At 41.1% G+C, this 23981-nt stretch overlaps 2 protein-coding genes across 4 annotated transcripts in view; one reads left to right on the top strand and one right to left on the bottom strand.

Annotated features, from left to right (window-relative positions):
- The first annotated feature begins 2137 nt into the window (after window positions 1-2137).
- Window positions 2138-20683, top strand: col1a1b (collagen, type I, alpha 1b). The gene is made up of 51 exons (XM_017436860.3): window positions 2138-2359; window positions 4136-4330; window positions 4734-4768; window positions 4886-4921; window positions 5524-5616; window positions 6084-6152; window positions 6238-6282; window positions 6405-6458; window positions 6596-6649; window positions 6754-6807; window positions 7017-7070; window positions 7154-7207; window positions 7307-7351; window positions 7479-7532; window positions 7664-7708; window positions 7891-7944; window positions 8698-8796; window positions 8898-8942; window positions 9028-9126; window positions 9207-9260; window positions 9355-9462; window positions 9710-9763; window positions 10416-10514; window positions 10600-10653; window positions 10906-11004; window positions 11103-11156; window positions 11263-11316; window positions 11432-11485; window positions 11573-11626; window positions 11759-11803; window positions 11911-12009; window positions 13918-14025; window positions 14387-14494; window positions 14748-14801; window positions 14878-14931; window positions 15034-15141; window positions 15339-15392; window positions 15910-15963; window positions 16054-16215; window positions 16310-16417; window positions 16555-16662; window positions 16761-16814; window positions 16929-17036; window positions 17143-17196; window positions 17281-17388; window positions 17505-17558; window positions 18233-18340; window positions 18431-18710; window positions 18790-18980; window positions 19069-19311; window positions 19423-20683. Exons 1-51 carry the CDS (start codon window positions 2278-2280, stop codon window positions 19567-19569), a joined length of 4359 nt encoding a protein of 1452 aa, XP_017292349.1. The 5' UTR covers window positions 2138-2277; the 3' UTR covers window positions 19570-20683.
- A 1457-nt stretch (window positions 20684-22140) lies between these two features.
- Window positions 22141-23981, bottom strand: part of sgca (sarcoglycan, alpha) — a 5847-nt gene continuing 4006 nt past the window's right edge. For 2 of the 3 annotated variants that reach the window (XM_017436872.3, XM_017436892.3), the window contains exons 7-11: window positions 23323-23531; window positions 23213-23239; window positions 22661-22834; window positions 22372-22398; window positions 22141-22284 (exon numbers count right to left, since the gene is read on the bottom strand). In XM_017436872.3, coding sequence (XP_017292361.1) covers window positions 22278-22284; window positions 22372-22398; window positions 22661-22834; window positions 23213-23239; window positions 23323-23531 — 444 coding nt within the window. In that variant the 3' untranslated portion in view covers window positions 22141-22277. Of the gene's footprint in view, window positions 22285-22367; window positions 22399-22660; window positions 22835-23212; window positions 23240-23322; window positions 23532-23981 lie in introns of those variants that run through there. The other variant, XM_017436881.3, reaches the window with a different exon arrangement.

Genomic DNA, 23981 nt, shown 5'->3' with positions numbered 1-23981 from the left:
ATATATTATAGATTGCAGCAGCTTGAATCCAACACAAACACCAGAAAATTACCGGTTCTATTTAAACACTGTCCTGTGAGCCCGAGTGTCGCTTCACTCACAGAAAGACGCTCTGGAGGCTCTGATTTCTACCGATTTTAGCTGATCGACATCACTTTTACACCTCTAAGAAACAGATAAATGAAAAACACGAGACAGTTTTATTCCTCTTAAGTTGAAGTTGCTTAGACAGTACATCTTATCCAGAATGTTTCCTCTCAGTCAAACAGAACTTCCTTGTTTTTATTGGATTCACACACCATGAAATTTGTGATAAACTGGAAATTGCATTTCTGTGGTTGCTTAAACATGTTTATTTTGTCTTCCAAGGTCATTTATCTTATAATTATTAACAATTTATTCATAAATAAAAGACCTTATTATGTTTTAATCAATAATGATATGCAAAAGATGCCCAATATCCCTAAATTTATTTACTGTGGGGTTTTTTAAAGTAAAATACTGCCTTTGTCAGCAGTCTTGCAAATGCATTTCCCAAAGGGTTAGACTACTGTCACATGTTTCTGGTAGCAGGAAATAATGAAAGCAGGTAGTGAAAGGAGGAGCAACAGCTCTTTCACTTTTGCAAGCACTAATAGCAGCAGCTAGCTGTAGCATTTCCCATGCAGCCCAAGTAAATTCCTGCAGGAATAATATATTTATCTATGTCATGTGAAACTGATGTTGATGTAAAGGTTTATCGAATAACGTTTATTTGAACTGCTGTTAAATGTTTGACATTGGAGCTGTTTTAAAATGGTAGAAATTAAGTTTGGTCTTAAGGGGTTGGAGGCTAGTTGGTGAGACAAAATTGTGAGAAAATTGCAAGAAAATAGACACATTTTCTGTTACTGTTTCACTGAATTCTAAAGGTTTGCCACCAAACAACCAGTGAGCCGTGTGTTCTCATGCTAACAAGGAGGAAAAAAAACATAAAATGCATTTTCTAAATTTATATTTCCATGAGCTGCTAATGTGTTTGATAATCATAATCATTTTTTTTCTGGATCAATCATGAATACAAAAACGTCCTTTCTAGCTGGCAGCCTGGGAAGTCTGCACAGCCTCTTTAGGTTAGGTGTTTAAAAAAAGAGCAGCAGAGAGTAAATGAGGTCAGATTGGAGCTCTGTGTTGTAGAAGCTGCAACGTGTCCACAGTGGAACAGACAGCTTTGTGGATCTGCCAGTTTTTTTCTCTCCCTTCCTCTCCTCCTTCCTCTATCGCTAACATCATGATGCGGCCATGTCTCCTAAACCCAGATTGTTGTAATTTCTGTTCCTGTTGCTTCAGGATTACTGTTATATCGACTGAAAAAGAAAAAGGAGGGGGTTGAATAATGAAAGTAAAAACACATGTTATGTATAATATGTTGACTTTTTATTTAAAAGAAAATCAAGTTTGAAGTTAAGATATAAAACAACTCTAATTGGGCTCAGCGTTTGTGTGGAGTTTGATTTAAAAGTGGAAACATTCTTGTTGAACTTGTTTGCGTTTATATCCAGTTTGGAGCAAATGTTTGATACTTGAAAGATAAAAAAAACACCAAGAACAACTTTACTATGCAGAAACATGAGCAGATTTATTCTGAAGAATAGGCAGAAGCACCTTATTGAGAGCGTACAAGCATTTTGGATGATCTCCATCTCTGTGCGTAAAATGCGCACACTCCATTTCAGCTTCCACGTCCTAAATTATAACTTTAAATATTCGTTTTTCATTTTTTATTTTGAGAAATGAATAATTTAAACCAAATAAAGCCCCACTCAGGCGGCATCATGAGACCCCAGAATTTAATAAAGCTGCACATCTGTTCTAAAGTCTGCGCGCGGTGTCTCACAAAACCCGTCAACAGAAGTCCTAATTAAGAAAATCCACGTACAGTCGATGATAAAAGACGTCTGAATGCTACAGAGCCGGCTCGTAAATGGTGGCTTTCTGCTTCATCCACGTTTGAGCTGGGACGTGAACTTGTTTTAAGACGGCCCCCATCGTCTCACATGAAGGAGGGACCCTGCGACTCCAACATGCACAAGTGATCTGGTGCGCGCAGGACCTCCCCAAAACTTCTTTGGCCATATAAAAGCCAAGCTAAGTCATTTGTTTAAGCAGTAGGGAGTTTCTGCTGGGGTCTGGATTGGAGTTACGAACAGGCCGGACCCTATCCTGTATGAGTGCCGTCTGAGGAGGAAAAAGAGGATTCCCTTTGCCACAAAGAATCTACATGTCTAATATTTAGACATGTTCAGCTTTGTGGATATTCGGTTAGCGCTTTTGCTCTGCGCAACGGTGCTTCTGGCAAAAGGTCAAGGCGAGGATGATAGTAAGTATCAAACTGATTTTTTTTTGGGTGGCACTCTCAGGATGTGGATAGTCCGCTGAGCGGGATGCTGGAACTGGTCGAAATTTGACTCCACCTGGCAGATTTGGTGACAGTTGTTGAGGCTTTTTTTAAAATGAGCTCCAATATATTTTTTGGGGAGATCTGGAGTTTATGAAATGGATTTTTCCATATTGTTTTCTTCTTGACTGGCGTGCAGGCACATGCCCAGTGCGCGTCCTCCCGCTGGAGAGCAGACCTGAAGGGAACAGCTGCATTCTCTCTGATGCGCAAAGGCAGGACACCTGGGTTCAATTAGAGCATTCAAAATGTTTTGCTTTAAAGAGGAATCTTTTCTTGTCTTAGACTGAAATCTATTTTCTGTAGTTTTAGTTAGTTTGAAAAACCCTAAACTCGCCAACAGAGAGCAGATAGGCGTTTGATGAGTGTTAAAATCGGTAAAACGGAGACTTTTTGTGCGTTTATGGTGATAAACTTTTGGGACATTGTGGGTTTTGCTAGATATCAGTATATGAAAAAAACAAAAGAAGAAGACAACGGAAAAATCGCTGTAGTCTGACGTCGACAATGAAAAAGGCTCGTCTAGACGTCAATTAATCACCATCCTGAGGAGGGTGCGGGAGGCCTTCTTCTGCGGAGCAGCAGCGCCGCACTGTGGCGAACACTGGAACTGCACCTTTACCATCCAAACCTCTGGCGTCTGAGGCCCAACCACACATCCCCAAACCCCCAAATGTCTTTAGGTCCTTTGTAATTTTCCAATTATCTGTCTTTGAACAGAACCTCCTGATCTAAAAAAACCCAATCAGGAACAATCAATTTTGTTTCTTTTAACTGTATCTGTAGTCAGAACTCCTACAAGCTGATCTGGACCAACCTTAAATTGATTAAAAGCTCTTTTTCTACTCAAATAAGTCAGCAAACACGACCTGTTTTCTTTGTGTTGGCACATCTGGCTGTAGCTGCAGTGTGTACGTCACCAAACTCCCTGTTTCTGACACAAAGTAGGGCCGGAGCCAAAGGGTGGACCAGAGGGGGCCACCGACCACAGCCTGGGCCACCAAAACTAAGAAAAGTGAAGCATATTGAAGGGCTTGTCATGCAGAATAGAACTGAGGTGACATAGTTACAAATATTACTGGCAAAGCTTTTAAAAAAATCCTTTTTTATGGTTTTGCTGGTTTTTGTTTTACACAAGAATGGATTTTAGCAACACAGCCAAGATTTTAGCCAAACCCCAAAACTGCAACCAGTTACAAAACTGTTATTAATTTAAAGCAGATAAAAAGTAACACTGGTAACCATACTTAATTTACACTTATTTGCGAGTTAATTATTGTAGAAACAACAAACAAAACTGAGAACAAGAGTTTTATAGTACTAAGACATTTATAAGCTTGTTTTGTCCTGCGCAGTTGTCCTATGAGTTTGATTAACAATTTAAAAGTAACACAGACAAACATTTGTCCGTTAAAGATTACATAAACAAACTGAGTTTTCGCACTAAAATCTTGGCTCTATCGTCTGCGGCCATCTTGAGAAGAACAAACGTTTTCTGGACCTGCTGCTATAACTGAGTAGAACTTCTCTTCTTGCTTTTTCTTATGAAAAATAGTTATCTACCATAATGCACAACAATGAAGTTATTTCAAAGACTAAATAAAGGTTAACCTGCTTGTGAATTTGAATCAGTCTATGTCTCTTCTTTCCCCTCAAATTCACCAAACTGATCACAACCTTTGTTTGATTTACTTTCAGGCCAATTTGAAAGCTGCACATTAGACGGCCAACTGTACAACGACAAGGATGTGTGGAAACCAGAACCCTGCCAGATCTGCATTTGCGACAAGGGGAGCGTCCTGTGCGACGAGGTGATCTGTGAGGAAACGTTCGACTGTGAAGATCCTTACATCCCTGATGGAGAGTGCTGCCCTGTCTGCGGCGACCCCACTGGTACTCCCCACCCGTTTTGTGTTGATATTTTTTGCATTAGCCTTGCGCCACCTCTTTACTTTCCTCCCTCCTCGTCTCTGGCCTTGAGGCCACAAATGGACTTGAGGCTCTCAGCCTGCCTGCCTTCCTGCCTGCTTATGGATTTTATTATTTATCACTTTGGATTATATTTTGTTCATGGATTACGCCTGCTTTTGAATGGAATCTGGCATTTAAATCGTTTTTCTTTTTCATGCAAAGCAAGGACTGAGTTCTATTGCTTTATATTTGCTTTTAATAAAGTTATCATCTCCTGTTTTAATCTCCAAACCTGCAGCTTGGAGCCTAATATCACCCTTATGACCTTTATATGTCTTGTGTCCATTGGGTGTTAACATTTCTTTTTCTGTCGATTTTATTTTAGACTACACGGACCCAACTGAACCAACAGAGTCAGGGGTATTTCTCTTTTTACTTTCACTTATACTGTAAAAAAGAAAGAATACTTGTGAGAAACACCCAAAGCTTGAGGAAGATTGCAGCTCATCTTAACTCAATTTTTCTATCTAATCCCAGATCCCAAAAGGACCCCCTGGCCCTACAGGAGAACCGGTAGGTTCAGATTTACTCTCAACATTTTTCATTTGTTTTCTGTTTTTCAAACCACTGTTAACATTTATAACTCTCTGAGCAACTTAAGAGCTGATATTTTGTTTCATCGTCTTATTCAGAAGTCATTCAAATCAGTATTTTTGCTGTTTTTGGAGGTGGTTGCTCTGTGTCTATTTGCATGTATTAAGATGATAGTTCTTACTTTAATTTGTGTCACCGGTTAGCATTTAAACATATTAAAAAATACACAGAAGCTGGGAAGAAAGACCCCAGGAAGTGACTTAAATAATGAGGCCGATGTGATGTAATTGTCACTAATGACATCAAGTCACGAGGTCAGTGACAGTTCAAAGGTCACGGATTACAATAATATCACAAATTACTTGATAAGAAACAACAACAAGGAGTTTTGAACATTAACATGGAATCAGAGAATGTTTTTCATCTTCTCTACTTGTTAAATTTTGCAAAGTTATTGAAGATGTGCTATAATGTACAACAGCAGAAAATAAAAGACTAAATTAATATAGCAGGATGATAAATGATCTGCATAAATAACGGAAATATTAGCCACTAACTGATCTGGTTCACCTTTGCCGCAGGGTTATCCTGGTCTTCCTGGCAATGATGGAATCCCCGGACAGCCTGGTATCCCCGGCCCACCCGGCCCCCCTGGCCCCCCAGGCATTGGCGGAGTAAGCGACTCCACGACGACACATGATCCAACTCTGATCAAAGCAGAAATTCATCGCAAAAAGTTTAAAACTTTGACTTAACTGGGTGATCCTTCAGGGATTCTGTGCTGGTTTTGGCTTTGTACAGCTTGAAGCGTCTGTAGGTGGGATTTTAAACATGAAAACTACCCGTGTGTTTGTGTTTCAGCACCGAGAGTGCAGACAGCTCCACTTTTTCTCAGGTTTAAGTCTGAGGGGAGCGTGCAAAATGTCCAACCAGCTCAGTTTATTCATATAAAATAACTCGGGAGTATCATATTTAACTCAATATCGGAAGTTCATTTTTCTAACTAGACTTATTATAATTAAAGCCTATTAAATGCTTTCATTTATACAAAATAATCTAGATGTAAAAATAGCAGATTTGATGGTTTTTTGTTCCACGACAGTATTTTATGTGACTAAATTCTCATTTCCTCCCCTTGCAGAACTTCTCTCCTCAAATGAGCTACTCCGACCCCTCAAAGTCCAGCGGCCCCCCAGTCCCCGGCCCAATGGTGCAAAGCCTTTTCTCTCTAAACGTGCCAAAATGTGCAAAATTTTAAGAAAAATAAACATATTTTTTTTCACCTCCATCAACAGGGTCCTATGGGTCCCCGTGGTCCCCCTGGACCTCCAGGCTACTCTGTAAGTTTTTGTTTTTATCTCATTTACAAACTCAAAATCCTCCCCTCAGTGTTATTATCTTGCACCAGAAGTGTAATATAAAGGAAATATCGCAATGATGCGTTTGTCTTGTTGTTCGTCAGGGTCCTCAGGGTATTCCTGGACCAGCTGGAGAGCCTGGTGAGCCTGGAGCTAATGTGAGTATGCATGAGGATCTGTCTGATAAATGCTCACTTTGCTGTAACTTTTCAAAGTAATCACAGCTCCTATGCATAAAGGGGGATTAAGAGCCAGTAAATATTCAGATATTTATGCTTTTTTTGTGTGTTTTTAGGGTCCTATGGGTCCTCGTGGTCCCGTTGGTCCTCCTGGAAAGAATGGAGATGATGTAAGCGGTTTATTATCCTTTTAGAACTCTTCTTGCTCTCTCATTCTGATTTATTTTACCATCAGCTTACATCTAACGTAATATTCTCTGTATGTTTTCCAAAGGGTGAGCCCGGCAAAGCTGGACGCCCCGGTGAGCGTGGAGCTGCCGGCCCTCAGGTGGGTGATTCTCAAAGATCAAAATCGATCCTAAATAGACAAAAACTGATAGTTTCTTCTTCACTTAAGGGCACTATTCAGTTGAAATTGTTTTAAAAACGTTTTGTTGGTGGTTATTTTATCACTAAATCCAACCTTAATGTAGGATGAGACGTTTGTAGGTTTTAGAAACTTACATTTTAAAATATCTTGTTTTGTTTCTCCTGCAGGGCGCTCGTGGATTCCCTGGAACTCCAGGACTCCCCGGCATCAAGGGACACAGAGTGAGTTTCAGTAATCGTCTACAGCTTCTCTGCCACCGGCTCCGTGACTCGGTCTGACGGTGGTCGCTGGTTTTTGCCTGCAGGGTTTCAGCGGTCTGGATGGAGCCAAGGGAGACAGTGGACCTGCTGGTCCCAAGGTAAGTTGCGCCGTTGCTCAAAAAATCTCACCAGAATTCCTCTGACACTGCAGTCATCGCAAAGCCGATCTTTAAATTTCCGTCTGTGTTTGCTCGCAGGGAGAGCCTGGTAACCCTGGTGAGAACGGCATCCCTGGTGCCATGGTACGTTTTTCTAAAACACATTTTTGATCTATTACTAAGCAACCCCCTGAAGTCCAACTCATGTCTATAAAAAGCTGCGTAAGCGAAAAAACCCTAAATCAGAATTCAATTGTTTTGTCTTTTGTAGGGAGCTCGGGGTCTTCCTGGTGAGAGAGGCCGCCCTGGACCTCCTGGACCTTCTGTAAGCCCCGCCCCCTTTTGCCATTACCTGAAACATTACTAACAACACAAAACAGATCCATATTTGTGTTTACCATCATGGTTTAGTCTTCTGGTTTTATTTTGGACTGATGTGACCTCTGTCCTCTGCAGGGCGCTCGTGGTAACGATGGTAACACCGGTCCTGCTGGTCCTCCTGTAAGTATTGCAGTTTATTTGGTTCACTTTTATAAAATTAAAAATAAAAAAAACATATAGTGTAAGTGCTATTGCCATTTCCTGTAAATTAGATCCTGTAAATGGAAAGATTTGTGGTAAAAAAAAAAGTATTTAAATGTCTGTGCAGCCTGTCTAACATCGTGTTGTTCGTTAAAATTTAGGGCCCTACCGGAGCTGCCGGTCCCCCTGGATTCCCCGGCGGTGCTGGTGCTAAGGTAGGTCATCGAAAACTCTCACCGTTTAATGTCGAAAAAAGCTATGAAACAGAAATCAGGTGTTCCTTTTATAATTCCACACATTTTATTTCACTTCAAATCAAGTTTGAGTTAACGACCTGGGAGAATTTAAAAACAGTGCTCCACAATTTTAAAATCTTATTATCAGATTTGGCTTTTCTATTATAAACCTACAGTAAAAAAAAACTGTCTGTAAGGATTAAAATCTGTCCCAAAAGATTGCAGAATTAAAAAAAATCAACATTTAGAAATCTCCTAAAGACAAATGTTGGTGATACCGTATAAAATCAGGTCAGAAGTCAGATGTAAAACAGCACGGTGCAGTCCTACCAGCCACCAGATGGCATCATTTAACCATTAATGGCACCTTTTTCCTCTATTAGCTCCCATTTTCAGATCCTACTTTGACTTTTAATATCCTGTAACTCACCTGTCTGTGTTAAAGAGTAAAAAATAAAACAAAGAGCTATAATGAGTGTTGAAATAGCACAAAATGTGACATACTGATGTTAAATATGTGTTATTTTTGACTTTTGTGAACAAATTTGGACATTATAGGTTATTTAATCATCTGTTTAATTTAATTAGTTTCTGTTAGGATCACGTTTAATTAGATATTTTGTCTTTAAATTGAATTTTTGTTCATTTTGTTGCTGTGGAGGTGCATTTTTGACCACAGATGGGAAATATTAAAAGTGCAGGTTTCTATAATGTAGCTGCTTCCCTTCAAAGGGTGAGACCGGTCCTGCAGGAGGCCGTGGATCAGAGGGACCCCAGGGATCCCGTGGTGAGCCTGGTAACCCTGGACCTGCTGGCCCCGCTGGATCTGCTGTGAGCACACACTTCTTTTTTCGTATTATAGCGTCATTTTTACTTATTTTTGTAAGTAAAAGTAAGTCTTTTAATATTTTATTTTGTTTGTTTTCCAACAGGGTACTCCTGGAACTGATGGTCAGCCTGGTGCCAAGGGCTCTCCTGTACGTACCCAACATAATAATCTTGTTTATTCCTGTTAAACTGTACAAACGCAGCGTTGCTACATCCCAGCTCTCCTCCCCGCAGGGTGCTGCTGGTATTGCTGGTGCTCCTGGTTTCCCTGGTCCTCGTGGTCCTAGTGGAGCTCAGGGAGCTGTTGGTGCTCCTGGTCCCAAGGGTAACAATGTGAGTGATCAGTTTTACCGTCTCTTATCATTCAGGGTGGAATGAAAAACTAAATAAAATATGTGTTTGTTTGCCAACAGGGTGATCATGGACCTACTGGTCCTAAGGGAGAGCCCGGTGCCAAGGGTGAGCCTGTAAGTTTCAGTCCACATTGATCCAAAACTATCACTCATTTGTCGCTTTGTGTGAAATAAGTCAATAAGAGGGATGGTTTTCTTTGTTTTCCAGGGCCCCGCTGGAGTTCAAGGACTTCCCGGCCCCGCTGGAGATGAGGGAAAGAGAGGACCTCGTGGAGAGCCTGGTGGTGCTGGACCCCGCGGACCCCCTGGAGAGCGTGTATGATAACTCTGTTTTTTATTCAGCTTAATCAGATGGCACTTCGTCACACGTAGTCTCATTTTATACGCCTGCTATGTGTTGCCAAATCGCCTCATTGCCTTTTATTATCAGTTAAAGTCTTCCATGTCAAATCTATACAAATAATAATTTTGTTAAACTTTAATTTTCCAAAGATTTCACCCCAGAAGTGCGAGAGTGATCAGCTTCAGTCCAGTGGGTGACATGTTTGTGTGTCTGTTCTTAGGGTGGCCCTGGTGCTCGTGGTTTCCCTGGAGGTGATGGAGGTGCTGGTGGAAAGGTGAGATGTTTTTGCTGCCTCGTTGTTCGACTTAAAACACGTCAAGACAAAAACAGGTAGTGTCTATAGATTCTAACTTCACTTTCTTAGTTACAAACTTAAAAAGAATCAAATTTATTTGATTGATTTGCTTTATTCTACAACTCCCCTCCCTAAGGTTTGAGTCCAACTCTGCAGAACGCTGGCTAGTCAGACATTCAGCATTCAGCTGTGGAGATGTTAAAGAAGTTGCTTTTTTAATTGTTAAAACTGTGCTGCATCTTTTTCTGACTACAGATCAGACAGAATCGAGTAAAAACTTTGAGTGATCGCGCCAATTAGGAGAGCAAGAGTTTGTAAAACATTTCAGTCCTTTACGGGACTTGAAATCAGGTTCTCTGCATGGTTCTCGCTCTTTGCTACCACATTTTAAAACATAATCAGACACCCAGTTATTCCTCAGACACGTCAGGAGCAAAGTTATGAGGCTCCTGCTCTCACAACTCAATTAAAAATCCAAACAGATTTCTATTTTCCTCTGCTGCTCGTTAGCATAATGGCAAGTGCATTAGCTGCTTTTATCCAATATGATCAATTCAGCAAATAGAATTAAAGTCCCTCACGTTCCAATCTTGAGGATATCATTCCTGACGTTCCCCCTCCTGTGTAACAGGGTGCCCCTGGCGAGCGTGGTGCCCCCGGCCCACTAGGACCTCAAGGAGCCACCGGTGAGTCTGGAAGCCCTGGTGCTCCTGGCGCTCCCGGATCCAAGGTGAGTTCTGCAACAAACTTCAGCGCTCCTAACAAAAAATGATACTAAAACATGAGTTTAATTTTATTTTTCTGGTTCTTCTCAGGGTATGACCGGCAGCCCTGGAAGCCCTGGCCCTGACGGCAAAGTTGGACCTGCTGTAAGCACTTGAATTTTTTTTTTTTTTTTGAGTCTACCTATTAATATTTAAAAAATTAAATTAAATTACAGCTAACAGTTACATTACAGTAAACAGCTCATGTGAGAGGTGTAAGGAAGTTTGCTCAGCCATTTTTAGTAAAAGTTGACCAGTCTTCCTGTCAGTCAAAATGCATTTTTGAGACCATACATAAAGTCAAAGCTGGAGAGAATCAACTCAAACTGTCGTCTCTGGCCTGCCGATCATCTCTAGGGTGCTCCTGGACAAGATGGCCGCCCCGGACCTGCTGGCCCTGCCGGATCCAGAGGACAGCCCGGTGTTATGGGATTCCCAGGACCCAAGGGAGCTGCTGTGAGTTCACAGAAGCTTTTATTCTTGGAATAAGATGCGGAGGATCACTGACATTAAAGCAGAAACTTTTTTACAGTAAGAGTTTTTGTTTTTGACAGGGTGCAAGTGGTAAGCCCGGTGAGAGAGGCCCTGGTGGTGCTACTGGCTCTGTTGTAAGTAAATATAAAAAAGAAACCACTTCTCCTAGAGTTTGGGTTTTTATCCAGATAAAAAAGCAACAAAGCAACATTTAGTAACTGAGTAATGCTTTGCTCTCAGGGTGCCCCTGGCAAAGACGGTGATGCTGGTGCTCCTGGACCTTCTGGTCCTGCTGTAAGTATCTCACCTTCCGTGATCAGACCTGAGATTTCCACGAGTTCATTTCAAATCTTCAGAGGAAATAAGTTGCAGAAGTTTCTCACTGCTTCATTTTGATGCCTCCTTATAGGGTCCTGCTGGAGAGAAGGGAGAACAGGGACCTTCTGGTGCTCCTGGATTCCAGGTGAGTTAGGAAAATATTCCAACATTTCTCAGTTTTATCAAAAAATACAACTTAATTGTTGAATTTAAACCTTGAATCTGTGTTCAGGGACTTCCTGGACCCCAAGGTTCTACTGGTGAGACTGGCAAGCCTGGTGAGCAGGTACGAGTCCCAAGGAACCAATGATTGTTTCATGTTTACGTTCAAACTCTTCAGGTTCAGTGGAAATAATTCAGATAATAATCAGCAAATAAAGCAATGAACCCTAATGACCCCTCCTGCTCCTCTGTTCAGGGTGCTCCAGGTGAGGCTGGACCTCCTGGCCCATCTGGACCCAGAGTGAGTACCTCCTTACTTTCAAAAGCAAACCGAGTTTCGTGATAAATGCTGTTTTTCTGATCGATGGAGAGAACAAAGACGACTGATGTTTCCCTCCTTTCCTCCAGGGTGATAGAGGCCACCCCGGTGAGCGCGGTGCAAATGGTGCTGCTGGTCCAACTGGACCTCGTGGTGCTCCTGGACCTTCTGGTAACGATGGACCTAAGGTGCGTTTTTTAAAAGAAAACTGAGATAGATATTAATTTACACCTGTCTGACAAGAGCAGACAGGAAAACCCTTCAAAATTATAGATTGTAGACGTACAAAAGATGCCTGTAAAATCAAAAGGGTCAGAATTTCAGGAACATTTTTATTTATAGTGTTAAAAATATTTGGAAATTTGTGTTCAGGTTAGTTTTGGGTTTATGTAGGATTTAGTGTTACAAGTAAACCTGCTTCTTCCTTCTCTCTAAATCTGCTGCAAGTCTTACCTCATTAAGTAAAATTACTTTCAGTGTGTGTACTATACTATACTATACTATACTATACTATACTATACTATACTATACTATACTATACTATACTATACTATACTATACTATACTATACTATACTATACTTTTGACTATATGAGAATACATAAGATAATAACCTTGAAATGGAACAAAAACAAAAAACCTCCAGTACCTGTTTTAATTTAAATGTAAACGATACGGTAATATCTTTATGGTTAAACATATATTTGTGATTTCTGTGTTGTATTTTTTACGTAAGCAATAAAAAAAATCATCAAAGCACATAATATTAACTGATTATGAGCAGCCTAAAAACAATATGTTAGGAAAAAAAGTCCAAGTATTGAAATAAAACCTATTAACTTGTGTTCATAAAATGATTTTTCCCATTTCAACCATTGCGAATAGAAACAAAAAGGACTGCCTATTGGTCCAGAGTGTTGTCAGCAGATTTAAACACTTTAAATGTAATAATTTGGTTTGTGTAAGTTAACTTGAAGAAGTTTTTTAGTTCAATCCCAGCTGATGGTTCCTAAAAAAGCATTATTATTATTATTATTATTATTATTATTAAGTGTCATGTTTTGGGAGGTTACGCTTGCAGTGTTTACAAAGGATCTTTAATGCATTATAAACTGCAAATATATATATATATATATATATATATATATATATATATATAAACTGTCACTACAGGAGAACAGGAACTTTGTTATTTCTGTATGTAATAAACAAAACCATCCAGCATCGTTATTAAAAACAGCAAAAAAATAATTGAAAAAACTGTATTTTGTCTGCAGCTCTGTAGCGACCTTAGTATACAGTATTACAAACCACCAACAAAGTTTACGTTTATTTGTCACCTTTTAATTGTAAATATATATATATATATATATATATATATATATATATATATATATTTTTAATGTACTTGTTTTCATAAACACCGTACATATGTATCAGCAGTACTGGTGCAATACAGTCACCTGCCACTGGGGGCAGCCTGGAGTTTAATGTATTGTTACTCCATCTTGTATAAAAATACTGGATCAAATATGGGATCCAGGAGGTTTAGGTTGTTCAGGTGTTGACTTATGGGTTACGTAGTTAACGTATAATTTTTTCTAACACGTTTAGCTGTAAATAGTTCTTTCATGCTTACAAGAAAGGTCATGTGCGGGGCAGTAGGCGGGACTTAAAGTCCTACATTGCTTGTGCACAAACTCTGGTTCCAAAAATACGACATTGCAGCTCCTTTTAAGTCAGATCCTTTTGTTTTCATTTCTTAACAATGAGAGAAATTGGGGACATTTGGTCTATGATAAACTGCATGGAAGTAGCTCTTACCGTGCTGCTGTATGTGCAAATATCAACTTTTCTAATACTGGAATTAGATGCTTAAAAATGTCATTTTTATGTGTGGTTGTGTGGGTCGGGCTTTCCTCCCCAGTGTGCAAACTGATTGTAAAAATACATTCATGGACAAGTCGTCCATCTTTATATAAAGTTTATTTATTATTATTATTATTAACCCTAGAATAAACTACTCTGCCAAATCCAGATCAGCCTCCCTGTGGATCCCATCTGAATATATTTGTGCTTTTTGTGTCCGTGTGCAGGGAGAGCCCGGTGCCGGTGGCGCCCCCGGTGGTGTGGGACCCGCTGGTATGCAGGGAATGCCTGGTGAGCGAGGAGCTGGCGGCATGCCTGGCGTCAAGGGCGAAAGAGTGAGTGTCACACCAACATGATATTTAATCCATTTAATTTACATTTTTTCAAATATTAGTTAGAAATAATCATCCTAAATGAGTTATCACGAGTTAACTGAAGCTGACTGCTTTTTCTGGACACATACAAATATTAATAAGAATAATATTTATAGCAAATGCTGACTTTTATGTTTATTCCTTCTATAATATACCTTACTATACATTTTTGTGAAGGTTAGAAGTCTAAAATTTTCTGTGATGATTAAACAAAATTAAAAAATAAATAGCTCCTACTTTGCTTCAAAACTCACAGGGGGCCTCAACTTTGGTCATTCACAATTTTTTAAATAACATTTCAAAACCATTTCTCTGTGTTTAGGGAGAGGGTGGTACAAAGGGAGCTGATGGCGCCGCTGGCAAAGATGGTGTTCGTGGTTTGACTGGTGCTATCGGACTCCCTGGACCTCCTGGTGCTCAGGGTGAGAAGGTGAGACCCACAGAAAACTCCTCTGTTCCTGTTTTTTGATGTTCTACTTTTCTAATGTTGTTAAACATTCAGAAAAAAGCCTCATTTTGAGCAATCACATGGTTTTCTAAAACTATTAATAAAAAAGCTGCACATGTGTGGGATATTATGCCATGTAGGGCTGTTTGATTCTAATTTTTATGTTTTAAAAAAGTGATCGGGGTCACAACTTGTCTGCTGACCTGTTCTGTTCTCCTCCCCCCTCTGGTTCTAGGGTGAGTCTGGTCCTGCTGGAGTCGTTGGACCCTCTGGTTCTCGTGGTGCCCCTGTAAGTTCATTATCAAACTCAAAACCTGAATAAAAAACAGAAAAAACAACGGTGACCTGACTAATGACTCCAACAGGGCGAGCGTGGAGAGACCGGACCTGCTGGAACTGCTGGATTTGCCGGACCTCCTGTAAGAAGATGCCTCAGATTATTATTTTTTTGATAATATCGCACCAAGTTGATGACTTGGGTTAGAAGAATATTCACTTTTTTTCTTGCGTTTTTAAATCAGGGTGCTGATGGTCAGCCTGGTGCCAAGGGAGAAAATGGTGACACTGGACCCAAGGGAGACGCTGGTGCTCCTGGACCTGCTGGCCCTGTTGGAGGTTCTGGTCCTCAGGTTGGTGTGTCCATGTGGACTATTATTACTAGAAGATAAATAAAATATTAATCATAGGAAACACAAGCTCACGGCTCACTTAGAAAACATTTTTATACTGAAATTATTTTATAAAATCATCTTAATGTTGATAATGATGATGTTTACCTCAGAGTGTAAATTTGTTTATCTTTATATTAAAATGTTTCTGTCAACAGGGACCTGCTGGCCCATCTGGACCCAAAGGTGCTCGTGGTGGTCCTGGATCCCCTGTGAGTATTCATTACCAATTTAAACATTTACAGCATTTAATGGCAACGAAAATAATTACAAGAAAATCCATTGTCATGATCAGAATGTGGTCATTTTACTTCCATGATGTGTCTTTTTTAGTCAAATAAAGCACTTTTATCTCTTTTTATCATACCAATTTGCATGCATCTAAATTTATTTGTAATTCTTCATAAAAGTGGAATAAAGTTTATTAAACATATATTTTTATTTAAACGCCCAGTGCCTGACGTTTATATTTTTATACTTGAATGCACCAAACCTTCAAATTTGATTATTCTGAAAATGTGTTTTATTAAATAATCAGCTATGGTGATGGATTTTTTTTAGGTTAATTCGTAATTTTTTAGCTACCATTTGTTAAATTATAGAACAAAAACAAAAAAAAGCTTTTATAAAAATATTTGTCTCTGACGCTGGACGACTTTACCTTTTGATGTGCAGCATGTTTAAACCGAGTGTTGCCTTGTAATTCCATTTTATTTCTTGCTGATGTAGGGTGCTACTGGTTTCCCCGGACCCGCCGGCAGAGTTGGACCCCCTGGCCCCCCTGTGAGTCCCATAAAGACCAGATCTGATGAATGAATGAAAACAGACCGTCAGAGATATTTGTCTCATTATCGTTTTGGGTGGGGTTTTCAGGGAGCTGCTGGACCCCCTGGACCCGTCGGACCTGTTGGAAAGGACGGAGCAAGAGGAGGTCGTGGTGAGACTGGCCCTGCTGGTCGCCCTGGTGAGGCTGGTGCTGGTGGACCCCCAGGACCCGGTGGAGAGAAGGGTTCTGCTGGCTCTGATGGAGCTCCTGTAAGTGTTCGATAATCCTTTTGTTTTTTTGGCTGCTGAAACATTTTTGCTGTCCTACTGACTGACTAACTGACCGTTCTGTGTCTCTGTACAGGGTGCCCCTGGTCTCCCTGGACCACAAGGTATTGCTGGACAGCGTGGTATTGTAGGTCTCCCTGGACAGCGTGGAGAGCGTGGTTTCTCTGGCATGCCCGGACCAAGTGTGAGTATTTGAGTCTATTAAGCTTCATACGAGATTAACTATTATTCTCAAACATTCTGCTTTTCCCTCCTGCGAGAGAAATGATAACCTATAAAATATTCTTTGGGTCGTTACCTTCCTTTCTTGTTTTTCTTCAGGGTGAGCCTGGAAAGCAGGGACCTTCTGGCCCCGTTGGTGAGCGTGGACCTCCCGGACCTGCTGGACCCCCTGGTCTGTCTGGTGCTCCTGGAGAGGCTGGCCGTGAGGTATGCCATTTCAGTTTGTTGTTCAATCAGCTCGTTGTGAGACTGGATCTATTATTCGTAATCAGTACTTAAGCAGTAACGACTCACCTCCTCCACAGGGATCCCAAGGTCATGATGGTGCCCCTGGCCGTGATGGATCTTCTGGACCCAAAGTAAGCCTTTCCTGACGGACTATTTTTTATCTTATTTAGACCCAAAGGTTCCTTTTCAAAATGTCTCTAAAATGAGATACCTAGATGTGTTTCACTGGATGTGTGCTTCCATAGGGAGACCGCGGTGAGAGTGGTATGGCTGGACCCCCTGGACCTCCTGGCGCTCCTGGAGCTCCTGGATCTGTTGGACCCTCTGGCAAGTCTGGCGATCGTGGAGAGAGTGTAAGCTTCTTCTTGTTTCATATCAAAATCCAGTTTGGATAAAAGTGAACTGAATTTGTGTGGCAGTCCTTTTATTGTAACCTCTTTTTTTTATTTATTTCTTTAGGGTCCTGCTGGCCCTGCTGGTCCCACTGGCATCGCTGGACCCCGTGGTTCTGTGGTACGTTTTCAGTAATTCATTCCACGCAAGTCTCAGAGAACCCGTTTCATGCAAACGCATGACAGCACATGTGGGTTTGTCCAGGGCCCTGCTGGAGGTAAGGGAGACAGAGGAGAGGCCGGTGAGGCTGGAGACAGAGGACACAAGGGACACAGAGGACTCAGTGGCCAACCCGGAATGCCTGGACCTTCTGTGAGTGACCATTCATACCATGACACTTCAGAAAACTTTGTTCTCCTGCCGTATCAACCGCACACATTCCCAGTATTTATTTGTATCATAGATCGTATATCTTCTCCTACTTGCAGGGACCTCCTGGAGAGAGAGGACCCGCTGGTGCCTCCGGACCTGCTGGACCCAGAGTAAGTGGTTTAACGAGGCCCTGTCCACACTAGCATACATATTTTGCAAAATAAACTAATTCTGCAGCGCTTGCACCTCTCATGCACATGCTAATTGTATTTTTTAAACACTTGCCAAAGTGGAGATTTTTTTAAACTGACATTTTTTGGGGGGGGCAGTGACTTTGCAGCCAACTTTATGCATTGAGCATGTGATAGTAACCACAACAATAGTGCAATTTTTATTTTTTTCTTGTCTGACTCGCTTTGTTCTGATCTGGTTGCCAGCAAACGTGGATTGTGTGCTGAAAAGCTGGTTTACTGAGAAAAATAGAGAATAAATGTCAAAGAAAAACAAGCTACAATTGTTTTGAAAAGCGTTCTGGCCGTGCTCAGAATGTTCCTGCTTTGCATTTTAATGTTCTTAATGTTGACTATCTCGCCACCTACTGGACTATCTTGAGGATTACACCTATTTTTATTTTTTTGCCTCATTTAAACAAAGCGAGGAAATGAAATTGTATGAAAATATCTGGCATAGTGGATTCAAATGTTATCATAAAGTCACAAAAATTTGACTAAATGTTTGCACTTGACCATCATGACCGTGAGTTCCTGTCACTTTCCAATCCCACAGTATCAGTAGGATAGCAAGCTGAGCTGCTTTGCAGTGATCATTTGGTTTTTCCTCTTAGGGACCTTCTGGAAACAATGGCGCCTCTGGTAAGGATGGTCAGAACGGCATGCCTGGACCAATTGGACCCCCTGGACCTCGTGGTCGCAATGGAGAGATGGGACCTGCTGTAAGTTTTGATCCTATTTTCAAAATACTAATCATCCAACTGCAGCTGCAGTAAGTGTTGAGTTTTAAATGTTGTGTTGTTTCAAAACAGGGTCCCCCAGGACCTCCTGGACTCCCCGGACCTCCTGGAGCTCCCGGCAGTGGATTCGACTTCATCGGCCAGCCCAGTCAGGAGAAGGCTCCCGATCCCCTCCGTGGTGGTTACCGCGCCGACGACCCCAACATGATGCGAGATCGCGACATGGAGGTGGACACCACTCTAAAGACCCTGACCCAGAAGGTTGAGAAGATCCGCAGCCCTGATGGTTCCCAGAAGAGCCCTGCTCGCATGTGCCGCGACCTGAGGATGTGCCATCCTGAGTGGAAGAGCGGTGAGTCCAGGTTGTGATGCACGAATCCTCAGCAAAGGACGAGCTCAGGCTGAAACTCTTTAACCTCCCTCCATCACAGGCATGTACTGGGTTGACCCCAACCAGGGCTCTTCTCTGGACGCCATCAAGGTCCACTGCAACATGGAGACTGGTGAGACTTGTGTCTACCCCTCTGAGACCAGCATCCCCATGAAGAACTGGTACCTCAGCAAGAACATCAGAGAGAAGAAGCATGTCTGGTTCAGCGAGTCCATGACTGGTGGATTCCAGGTGAGAAGGTGGTCATGAGAACCTCAGACTTCATTTAAACTGACCCATCAAGAAGTGACAACATGCTTTGCTTCCCTCCATCCTGCAGTTCCAGTATGGCAGCAACGAGGCTGATCCCGAGGACGTCAACATCCAGATCTCCTTCATGCGCCTGATGTCCAACCAGGCTTCACAGAACATCACATATCACTGCAAGAACAGCATTGCCTACATGGATTCTGCCACCGGCAACCTGAAGAAGTCTATGCTCCTCCAGGGCTCCAACGACGTCGAGATCAGAGCTGAGGGCAACAGCCGCTTCACATACAGCGTCAGCGAGGATGGCTGCACGGTAAGTTTGCTTCCTGTTCACACCAAAGTGTCCATTTGGTTACATTTCTACAGCGGTATTTGTAAAGGTATTCAAGTCTTATGAGTTTTTTCTTTCTGTTTTTCTCTGAAGTCACACACTGGCACATGGGGCAAGACAGTCATCGACTATAAGACAACGAAAACAACCCGACTGCCCATCATTGACATTGCTCCTATGGATGTTGGTGCACCTGATCAGGAATTTGGCGTCGAAGTTGGCCCTGTTTGCTTCTTGTAAAAATGAAAGAAACATGGACATGACATTGTTGTTTTTTTTCTAGCAGTCATCTCTAAATCCTTTTTTTTCCTCCTTTGCAATCAAAACTCATTCGGCTGCCATTGGTCCACATGCTTAACCACTCTGCTGAAGACGGTGTTTGTGTTTTTCCAACCATGAGAAGTTTTTTTGGGGGGGACTGCTACTCTAACTGAACCACAAGGACACTTTAAAAAATAGAAACTTTTGTTTCCACTGGCAACTAGAAAATAATGTATACTGGTTTAAAATTTCCCCATGGACATTGAGAAAAAGATATATCAATGAAACACAGGTGACTTTTGCCATTTCCAACCACTGCAGAAGGACATTGAAAACAACAAATGATATGTACCATTTTTCTGGTGTTAAATAAATTGTAAAAAGTGTGAAGTGTCTTGTTGATCTAAATTCATGAAACAAAGCAAAGACCAACAAAAACAAGACAAAGAAGTTCACCTTGCAATACGTAGATGGCTACCTCATAGTCACCCCCAATTTTTTATTAGTTGTGTATTACACACAAAACGTCTTTTGGGGATAAATTAAAAACATTTAAAGGTGCTATTACTAATTCAGTGAGGTCCAGTTAATGGTATTTGATGTTCAAACTTTCACTCGCATACTGTAATTTTTGCCACTCATGCCTGCAGAATGTTGGTGCTACTAAATTGACTCGTTGTCTTGTTGTCTATGCAGTGCAATTGTTTTCTTCTCAAGTGTTAGTTTGACAACAGAGGTTCTCTAAAAAAAAGTGATTGCTGCAGATGCAATACATTTGTAGATACAAGCATTCCATTTCAGTAATATTTCCCTGCCCACGTTTTACTGTTGATCCTTTCATCCGTTTCCACCCATGTGGAAAACTCCTCTTCACTATGACCAAAAAAAAAAAAGAACATCGCACATCTTCCAGTTGTTTATGTTGTTTGTTGATGTCTTTTCGCAAAGTGTTTCTTAAAATATAAATTGAAGCAGATCAACTTTCATGGTTTAAAAGAGAGATTCTGTACTTATTTTGTACATGTATAATAAATCGAGATGTTTTTAATTATTTTTGGGTGCTGAAATAAAGCATGTGAAGTGGTCTACTCAATGGCAGAGTTTTCACTGTTCTGTTTGGCAACTGTTGGAAAAACAACTGAGCTTTAAGGATTCAGAAAATATAACTCAAGCTGTGTGTTGTACATTTAGGTAGCAAGGCCTTTGGCATAAAAATGAAAGCATTTATGTTTGGAAATCAGCTGTTCCACAACAGTTGGACTGAATACAGTTCTGTTAAGCAGCAGTGAAAACAAGGCCAACATTTAAAACTCCAGATTAGCTTCTAGTCTAACTTTCTGCACACACAGGGGTCAACTCAGGTTCTTCCAGTGTTCAGAAACAGGTCACGGATCTTGAATGAGAACTTAGTTTAACTTTAGGAGAGGACCAACTCATTTATTTTCTGTATTGTAACCTCTTAAATCTGCTCAGGGTCTCAGGGGGGCTGGTGTATATCCCAGTGGTCAACCCAGAACCAGACAGACCCAGAGGTCAGATTAGAACCACCAGTCACATGTATGTTTCGGGACTGTGAGAGGAAACCGGAGGACCTGGACAAAACCGCAGGCGTGCTCGGGGAGGACATGCAAACTCTGAAACAGGAAGGTCCGGCCAACCCGAGATCCAAACCTTTTAGCATGCTTTCAACAAGGGAACAGTTTAACTAAGACACCACCGAGCAGCTCTCCTGAATCCGATGAAGACAAGTGACCTCTTGTGGACGTCTGATGCATTAGCAGAAAAAGTCATCATTTGCTGTTGCCCACCTAAAGGATGATGTTTTTGATCATGTCTGTGTGTTTGTGTCTAGTACCAGAACATCTCATGAACCTCTGGATGGATTTTGAAAAGAACTTGATGTTCCTCTACAGCTGATTGACATCTGGAGCCAAACTGATTCAAGATGGTCGACACAGCCAACTGATCTTAAAAAAAAGGCTATTTCTCAGTCAGTTTACAGATATTGACATAAAATTTGGTGTAATAGCAGCTGAGACTGATTCCCAACACATAATCTGAGCGCAAACAGATCACTGAAGAACTTTGCCAAAATCAGTCAATCTTAGATTGATTTTAGCAAACAGATACTAAAAATAAGTGTTACTCATTGAGTGGGGTCTTTGCATAAAACTTTATATCTGTAAAACAGACAGAGTTGTAGCCTCTGTGTATTTGTTAATGTCAGCTGGATGCGGCAGTCATCTTGAATCAGGTTTCACTTTCAGAAAGATTTATTAAAATTCATTCAGTGGTTCAGGAGTTATTTTGGTAACAAGCAAACACAGGGAAAAACATTATCGTCTGCCTTTGTCTTTAAGCTGTAATTTGGAAAGCTGTACGCTGTAAATGTGATATGAAGAGGTTTTTTTTACACCTGATTGTGAAGTTTGACTCCAACAAGCAAAAATCCTCCTCGTTCTTCAAAAGGATTCATGCATTAAGCCTTAAACTGCACAAGTAAGAACATCAAATAGAAAAAAACATCATAAACAGCTTTTAACAAACTGATAAACTTCACACTATTCATTTATTTATTCAGTGAAATCAAAAGAATAATAAAACATAACACCCCACTGCAAAATTAGAGGCATAGCTGTAGCAAAAAAACACTCAGTGCGTCAAAAACACTTTATCCCTCGTCGTTCTCACTTCCTGTAAATACAGACATAAAGATGGTTACGTCATTAATAATGCTGATAATACTGACGAATTGAAGCGATGTGCTTCTTTCTGTTTTACCTTGGCAGCGTGTCGCTGTAGGGATCCCTGAGAAAAGAGAGGAAAAAACAAATTAGGCTTTGCTTTTGGAAAACATCTGACAGCAAAAACACAAAATTTTGATTTTGATTATTTGACATTTTGTGGTTCAGATATGATTGTAAAGTAGAGTTTTGGACTTTTAATAACAAAACAACAACTTAAATTGAAGGATTAATAATAACAACAACATGGTTGAAGGTGGGATGTTTCAATGTGTCCGATCTTCTCGATTAAAAAACAACGAAACCGGTGTGGGCGCGGCTCTCACTGTTGGGCCATGATGAGAGGGATGCTGTCCGAGTGCAGCGGTGAGGCCCGCTCTCCTGTTCGGCTGTTGAACATGGGCAGCGTCGACAGGGGCGGAGGGACCCCGCGGTTCGCCGCCATGCTCCTCAGCTCCTCGGCGTTCTCGTGGACGGTGTGGTGGTGGTACAGCTGGATGCTGCAAAAAGCATTTTCACCGTCACTCTGACCGATTCCAAACAAACAAAACGGCAGAAAAGCTCACAGACTGATGATTAAAGTACCTCCAAAACTTTACATTTTATAAATAAATTAGCAGCAGCACTTTCCCCTCACACAACAACCCTGAACACGTGTCAGCTGTGACCTTGAAATCAATAGGGATCAGCCTTGACACATGAAGTGTCCAGCTGTGAAGTTTGACATTCCTACATTGCAGAGTTAGAGCATGATTATATGAACTTTGTTGCTTTTTTTTTTGTGTAAATAATTAAAAATGGACAATTAATGTTTGTAAGCTAAGAGTCTGATGAAATTTAATTTTTCAGTTGTGATAAGTCAGATAACAATAACTTACTTGTCTGTTTTTGCGTTCCTTTTTGCCCTGAAAAACAAAAAGTAGTTGGACATCAATCGCATCATGAGCAGCATCTTTTTCACGGGGGGGCTTCCCGAGCCGATACTCACACTCCCTCCCTCCTGCCGAACATGATGTAGGCCAGCAGCAGACACAGAACGATGGCGAGGACCAGGGGGACGATCACCGTCACCATGTAGTCTGGGAAAAAGTCTCGGCTCGGGGGGGACTCGGGGGGGTTAAAGTCCCCCCCGGCCTCTAAAACCCCTGAACCCACGGTGGGAGCAGGAGGTTCTGGTTTCTGCTTGGCCAGGTTGAACTGCAGGGAGAGACAGCAGACACTTCAGCACACATGCTGTCTTTAGGCTTCCTTTTGTCTCCTTATTGTCTACATTTGTGTACTATTTGTCATGTTATGCTTCCTTTTTGTCTTTTTGTGCATCTGCCTTTTCTTTTAATCTGCCCTTTTTGTGTTTTTATGCCTCCTTATTCACCCTTTGTTGTCTTTTTTATGTTTTTATGCTTACATTTTGTCTTTTTATATCCCCTTATGAATCTGTTTTGTATTTTAAGGTAGGTAGGTAGGTAGGTACATTTATTTATATAGCACTTTTTAGCACGAGGCGACTCAAAGTGCTTTACAACACAGAACAAAATTACAGACAAAGTTACAGAAACAAAATTACAGACAGGTACAAGATACAATGATAACTAATTGTCTAAATAAGCTAAGCTAAACTAAACAGATCTAAGCATGACTAAATGTACA

This window comes from Kryptolebias marmoratus, linkage group LG17, assembly GCF_001649575.2.
Source record: "Kryptolebias marmoratus isolate JLee-2015 linkage group LG17, ASM164957v2, whole genome shotgun sequence".
Classification (NCBI taxonomy): Eukaryota; Metazoa; Chordata; class Actinopteri; order Cyprinodontiformes; family Rivulidae; genus Kryptolebias; species Kryptolebias marmoratus.
The sequence above is the reverse complement of the archived record's forward strand: the minus strand, read 5'-3'. Positions and strand labels throughout refer to the sequence as shown.

What these genes read in the sequence shown, in the direction of transcription:
- col1a1b (XM_017436860.3), top strand. Translation starts at nt 2,278, where the DNA reads ATGTTCAGCTTTGTGGATATTCGGTTAGCGCTTTTGCTCTGCGCAACG. An exon ending in GTGGACCTGCTGGTCCCAAG is followed by an intron (nt 7,208 to 7,306) that starts GTAAGTTGCGCC and finishes GTTTGCTCGCAG; the next exon opens with GGAGAGCCTGGTAACCCTGG. An exon ending in CCATGACTGGTGGATTCCAG is followed by an intron (nt 18,981 to 19,068) that starts GTGAGAAGGTGG and finishes TCCATCCTGCAG; the next exon opens with TTCCAGTATGGCAGCAACGA.